Raw genomic sequence first — 7,112 nt, 5'->3', positions numbered from 1 at the left:
GGTGTGGGGGGTGTGGGAAGAGACTGTACACCTATGGATGAGGACAGTGGGGGGTGGTAAGGGCAGAGGGTGGGGTGGGAACCAGGTGGAGGGGAACTATAGGGGAAAAAAAGAGGAACTATAACAATCTGAATAAAGATTTAATTAAAAAATTAAAAAAAAAAGGCCAGTGGCCATAACTCCGTAATGACCAAAGACCGGTCACCAGGAGGTGCATTGATGGGTCTCATGGTGTGGCGGGTCTGGGGTCCTGTGCGATTTCGCGCACTGGGCCTCTAGTATTTAAATAAACATGAAACTTCTGGTAGCTCAGAAGTGGCCCTGAGTCTCTTCTGCACTAAATTATAAAACACAGCAGGGGCCCAGCCACACCAGGTCTACCCTGATGGAGTGCCCACAGGTACTCAAGGAAACAGGTCCAGGGACATTTGTGGTGACTTCTTTGTAATTACAAAAAATTGGACATGACCTAACTGTGTACCAGTAGAGGAATAGAAAAGTAAAATGTCGGGGACCCATTCCCCCTCCCAGCGTGAGAGTCCATTCTGTGGGACTCTTCCCTCTCCCCACGTGGGAGTCAGTACTTGTTCTTCAATAAATCTCCACCTTTGCTCTACTAAAAAAAGAAAAGAAAAGAAAAGTAAAATGTCATGTTCTACCATGGATTGGTATATAGCAGTTTAAAGTAATGAAATCAATCTACATGTCGCTGTACAGAAATCAAAAACACGTTGTTGACTTAATGACCATATTGCAAGTGTGGTATATAGCATGATGCATTTTTAAATGCCACATTTTTTATGGATACCTATGTGCTTTTATGTAAATGTGTATTTTTAAAGACCTGAAATGACACATACACACACACTAGTACAGTAGTTACTTTTGTGGAGACGGGAGTAGACCAGGACTGGGAGGGTAGAGGTGATCAAAAATAACTTTAGCTCTGTATGAAAAATTGTAATTTTTAGGAAGAAAACTAGATTCAACTGTTACTTGTGTAATTAAAATTTAAAATGCACCAACTTAATAGCAGAAATGGTATATTTAGAGCTCATGCTCTCAATCCCCAACCCAAAGGGCAGGTGCAGATGCTGCTCTTTGATAGGGTGTACGGTGCCTGTGGGCTGTGCAAACTCCCCTGAACTCCTTGGGAAAATGGCCAACAGACAGCTAACCTGGCATTCTTTTGTGTAATCTCTAACCGACTGTATAACAGCCACAGACCCCTGGGTGGGGAGCTCTTGAGGGCGGGTTCTAAATTGAATACCTAACTGCCCCCCTATGTGGCTCAGTTATTTTTGTTTGTTTGTTTGTTTGTTTTATTTTTAAAAAATTATTGTTGAGAGTTACAGATGTCCCCTTTTTTGTGGCTCAGTTATTGAGCGTCGACCCATGAATCAAGAGTTCACCAGTTCAATTCCCGGTCAAGGCACATGCTCCGGTTGTGGGCTCAACCCCTGGTAGCAGGCGTCCAAGAGGCAGCCGATCAATGTTTCTCTCTCATCAATGTTTCTATCCCTCTATTCCTCTCCCTTCCCCTCTCTCTATACATCAATAAAAGCATGTTTTAAAAATAAAATAAAATACCTAACACTACAAGTAATGTGACATACAGGATATTGTCCAACCCAAAATATCGGTCTTTAGAATAATCAACCCCCAAAATATAGGCGGGAAATTGTGTTGCGACTCTCTTGTCTACCTTGTCCATCTAGAATCCCTAGTCTGCCTTCCATCTCACCTCAACATGCAGCACATCTCCCCAGCCTCTTCTTGGGGTCTCTGCTGTGCTGCAGGGTCTGCACCCAAACACGACTCCGCCCTTCCTTGCCCAGGGGGACTGACTGTGTCTCTGTGGTTTTGTGACGGCCATTCCCTTCACCTAGAATGCCCTCCCCGCTCCCCGCTTTGCTTAGCCCCATCCCTGACCAGTCCTCCTCAGCTCCTCGGAGCCAATGATATTATATTACTATCCTTTTCCTATATGTTACCTTGAGTTCATCCACATAGGTGGTTTTTTTTATCTAGTTTTTAAGTTACATTAATTGTATCAGGAATGACATATACTGTTACAGATCTTAATTGTTATATAACTTTATATTATCAGTTTAATTATCTGACAATGTATTTAAAAACAATACAAACCATTTCTGGGCAGTGATTTAATCTCCCCAGAAAATATAATTTTGGTCCTTACTCCATAATTCTAAACCGAACAAAATTTTTTCTTATGTATCAATTAATCTGGAAATTTCTAAAACCCTTCATCAGATTAAGTTGGGGGCTGCTTCCAACAGAAACAGTATCCCAAGACTTAATATTTATTTTTTGAAAGGACAGAGAAATGAGGAACCACATGAACTACCCTCAGTTCCCAAAATGTAAGGAGGAAATTACAGTGAGACCCGTCGTCTACAATATCCAACTTAAAGATCTTAGTTTGGCCTTCCAGTGCGTATGTGTACACATACACATACACACATACACACACACACACACACACACACACACACACACTCACGTGTTCTCACACCCCTCACTGTGTCCAGGGTGGGTGTATCCTTCCCTTGTAGTCTCTGTTTGCAGTGACCCAGGAAGCCCTGAGCCTGCCCTGCCTGGCCCGCTCTGGTCCCCTTACCCCATTCTCCGGCGTGGCCAGGGCTGAGTACAACTTGCAGAGGGAGATGATTCCACTGTATTCGGGTAGAGGCACCACTTCATTGCAATTATCCTTCTTGAAGGCCAGAATCTTGTTGATAAATTTTTCGAACATCCGTTGAAGGGGCTCTATCTCCCCCTGGAGTTGAATGAAAGGGGCTCTTCATTCATCCTTATGTTCCATCGGCCATGCTGGTTACCTTCCCTCTCCTCCATTCCCCTCCTACCTTTGGCCTCTTCTCTAGCCATGACTGCACGTAGGGCTTCCAGCCCAGATCAGCATAGTCAGTGTACACCATCCCACAGCGAGACACGGTGGCTGGAGAGGCCATTGCCAAGTTCTCCACTTCAAACAGCAGAGACACCTAAGGATATACGTGGTCACAGCTTGTCTTTCGCTCCTCCCCACCCAGAACTCTGATGCCCCGAGATGACTCTATCAAGTACCCATCGTGGCAGGATGAATAAAGAGCTACGGTTTACAAATGACTTGCTTGTTAAAAGAAATTGGGCTTATTCAAGGTTATTGTTATAAAAAACCACTCTCTCGCTCACATTGTTTGAGTGGGTGGAAAGGGGTGGGCTTCACAGCCCATGCATTCATCATCCCAGGTGGGTAGTGAAGGTCCTCCCGCTACGTCAGTGGAAATGAACACGAGGAGGGCTGCTCAGGCTACACGGTGCTTCCTAGCGCACAGGTTCTTTTCATACGATGGCTCCACAGCCATGGCGGACAGGCATTTTTTCTTCAGTCACAGTTCCTCAGCTCTCTCCCATAGAACTTCCTCTTCTCTTAGGAACCCCTGCCCTTCCCCTTAGCCCAACCTCGTGCCCCGAGTCTCCACTTCTACGGGGTCTCAGTAGTCGGGGCCACCTGTACCTGCTCGGGCATTGAGATGCGCTCGCCGTTGATGAGGGTCAGCACTTTGTTGTCATCCATGACGGAGTTCATGCTCTCGATCCACAGCGTGTCCACAGGCCCATCAAAAAGGATCCACTTCTCATCCGGCTTCTCGTCTTGACAGAAGGTGGTTAATAAGGAAACCAGAGCTTCCTCCCAAGGGCCCGGCACACTCGTCCCCTCTCGGAGGCAAGCCGATGCCTCCTTGCACCTCAGCATTCTCCAAGCACTTTTCACCCAAACGGAGCTCTCTATCCCCAAATTGTCCACCCGCTGGGAAATGTGGGCATCTGTCCTCCCAACCCCATGATCCTTTGGGTACCTGAACATGCCATCCGCATGACACTGGATAGGATGCCATCTGTCCATTCATTAGAGTTCAGGTCATATTCCCCATACAGCTCTCCTAGGGACAACGCCTTAGGGTTCAAAGGGAACTCCTGAAAATGACACAGGAAAGGGTTTTGAGCTGCTGGCAGACGCAAATCCTGAGATCTCCCTTTATATCCAGGGATCTGTATTTGCCCCTTCTCTCTCCCACCTCTCCCAGGCCTCCTTGGACCCAGGCACTGCCTCCCGCCTGGCCTGCCCTCCCTGACCCAATGCAGCCTTCCCCCAGCCTCCACTGTCCTCCTGCTACTCAAGTCTCTGCCAGTGGCTTCGCAGTCCCAGCCCTTACCCTGACAATGTTGAAGTTGGGGTCTCCAGCACGGCACAGGGAGGACAAGGAGGACTGAAGAATTCGCCATGAGGCGGTCTTGCCGCTGCCCGTACAGCCCACGATCATGGTGGAGTGGCGGGAGTTCTTGGTTTCATACAATTGGGTGACCTTGGTGAGGGTGAAGGGCGTGACCTGCAGGCCCATATCTCGAATCTCACGTTCAATGGTCTCCCGCAGCTGAGAGAAGGGGAAATGCCAGAAGTAGGAAACAAGGATGAGGACTGCAAAGGACTTTCAAATCTCACCAACACCTCGGAGGATAATGTTCAAACTATAAAAAATGGCACCAGGACCCTTTGCACTCTGGCAATTGCTCATTCCTGGGAAGCTGACCAATTGCAGCCTTAAGGGATTGGGCTCTGAAACCAGCTAGCCTGGGTCCCCAGTTTTCAGCTTCTGTGAACGTAAGTCACTTCTCTGAGTCTCTGTATCTGTTAAATAGAAGTAATGGTGATACTTTCCTCATAAGGTTGTTGTATTGGATAAAATAGTCAACATAAAACACAGTCTGCCCTGGCCGGTGTTGATCAGTGGTTAGAGCGCCAAAAGGTCTATGGGTTTGATTCCTGATCAAGGGCACATACCTGGGTTTCAGGTTCGATCCCCAGTCCTGGTTGGGGTGCGTATGGGAGGAAACCAATCAATGTGTCTCTCTCACACAAATGTTCCTCTCCACTCCCCTCCACCCCCCTCCCTTTCTTCCCTCCTCCCATCCACACTCTCTAAAAATCAATGGAAAAAAATAATCTCAGGTGTAGATTTAAAAAACACACACACACAGTGTCTGACATGTGCTGTATACATTTTTTTCTAATATTAGTCAACAAATATTTATTAAGCCTCTACAGTATGTGCCAAGCAGTATGTTGGGTGCTGAGAACAAAGTAGAGTTTGTCCTACTGCAGAGCTCACAGTCTGGTGGGAGAACCAGACATTAAACAAATCATCAGCTAAGTTAAAAATGCTTATATTCCTGGCTGGTGCGGTTCAGTTGGTTGGGCATCATCCCATGCACCAAAAGGTTGCGGGTTCAATCCCTGGTCAAAGGCACATGCCTGGGTTGCAGGCTTGATCCCTGGTAGGTGGCTTGCAGGAGGCAGCCAATTAATGCTTGCGCTCACATTGATATTTCTCTCTCTCTCTCTCCCCTTCTCCCTCTCCCTTTCTCTCTAAGGTCAATTAAAATAATAATTTTTTTAAATGCTTATAGAACCATGACCATATGAATCAGTCCCAGAATAGTGTGACATTTAAAAATATACAGCCAATGCAACCAAATAATTTCAAATAGATGCAAGATTTCTATTTGAATCTCTCAAATATCACTCAGAGGCCTCATTACTACTTCCTTCCGCTATCTGAGAATTAATTTTATTAGTATGTTTGCATATTGTATAAATATAGATGTGGATAAAACCAACTTCATTTTTGTATCCCAGAGTTTTCATGCTGTGATCTGTGATGAACCTTAATGTCTTTAGCAAGGCAAAGCAAAGCCCCTAGTTGATGTTATCTGTGTTCCTTAAAATGTAGCCATAAATATTTTTGTCAGTAATGGCTGGAATGGCATGACAACCAAGATAAATAGCAAACTGGTGATAGTATTGATTATAAACAGTAATCTATCACAACACTACCAGGAAGCATGGCCCCTGGCACTGCATTCTTTGTCTTATCATTAGTACCAGAGTCAGACTATAAAAAAAAAAAAGTGCTGTAACAGGAGTCTGTTAGTGGAGAATAATTTAAGCAGAACTGCTGAGTCATATATCTGCTCTGACCGTACATTCCTGTAAGTAAATTACCCTATAATGAATTCTGTTATATTCTATGGAGTTGCCTGTTTTGTTTGTCAATCTTAAGATGCCTTCGTGTAGTAGCCATTACACCTTTGCTCCACTGTCAGATACATGTGTTCATGTTTAGCATCATGCCACAAGTTTAGGACGTCATTTTTTTTAAATTAATTTTAAAATATTTTTGCCCTGGGCAGGTGGCTCAGTTGATTGCACCATTGTCCCATACATCAAAAGGTTGCAGGTTTGATCCCTGGTCAGGGTATGCACATACGGGAGCAACCAATTGATATTTCTCTCTCACACCAATGTTTCTTTCTTTTTCTCTTTCTCTCAATCCCTTCCTCTCTCTCTAAAATCTATAATTAAAATATTTTTTCGTCCTGACCGGTTGCTCACTGGTTAGAGCAGCAGCGTTACAGACCAAAATGTCTTGAGTTCGATTTCCAGTCAAGGGCATGTACCTGGGTTGTAGGTTCAATTCAGGGCCCTGGTCAAGACTCGTGCGGGAGGCAACCAATCACTGTGTCTCTTTCACATGGATGTTTCTCTCTCTCCCTCCCTCCCTCCCTTCCATTCTCTCTCTCTCTCTAAAAAAAAAAAAAATCAATGGAAAAAATATCCTTGGGTGAGGATTAAACAACAAAAAAAAATTCTAATTTCTTATTTGACACATGAATTATTTAGAATTCTATTGCCTAATTTTCAAACATTTGGGCTTTTAAAATTATATTTTGTTATTGATCCCTAGTTTAATTCTGTTGTGGTCACAGATTGTGCTCTGCATAATTTTCAATCATTTGACATTTAAGAGACCTATGCTTAATAAACTAGCACATGGTCAATATTGGTAAATGTTCCATGCACACTTGAGAACAGTATGTAACTACAATTGTTGCATACAATGTTCTATATGTGTCAAGTGAAATCTGTTAAAAGCATTCTAATCTGTATCTTTATGGATTTTTTTAAATTAAATCTTTATTGTTCAGTTTATTACAGTTGTTCCTCTTTTTTCTCTCCATACATCCCC

At 44.2% G+C, this 7,112-nt stretch overlaps 1 protein-coding gene across 1 annotated transcript in view; it reads right to left on the bottom strand.

Annotated features, from left to right (window-relative positions):
- DNAH2 (dynein, axonemal, heavy chain 2) overlaps positions 1 to 7,112 on the bottom strand; it is a 101,113-nt gene that overhangs the window by 40,194 nt on the left and 53,807 nt on the right. Inside the window, exons 40-44 of the mRNA XM_015562576.1 lie at positions 4,242 to 4,460; positions 3,885 to 4,002; positions 3,542 to 3,678; positions 2,889 to 3,026; positions 2,642 to 2,800 (exon numbers count right to left, since the gene is read on the bottom strand). Of these exons, the coding sequence (XP_015418062.1) occupies positions 2,642 to 2,800; positions 2,889 to 3,026; positions 3,542 to 3,678; positions 3,885 to 4,002; positions 4,242 to 4,460 (771 nt within the window). The remainder of the gene's footprint in view (positions 1 to 2,641; positions 2,801 to 2,888; positions 3,027 to 3,541; positions 3,679 to 3,884; positions 4,003 to 4,241; positions 4,461 to 7,112) is intronic.

The sequence above is a fragment of the Myotis davidii genome, unplaced genomic scaffold (genome assembly GCF_000327345.1).
Source record: "Myotis davidii unplaced genomic scaffold, ASM32734v1 scaffold37, whole genome shotgun sequence".
Taxonomy (NCBI): Eukaryota; Metazoa; Chordata; class Mammalia; order Chiroptera; family Vespertilionidae; genus Myotis; species Myotis davidii.
The sequence above is the reverse complement of the archived record's forward strand: the minus strand, read 5'-3'. Positions and strand labels throughout refer to the sequence as shown.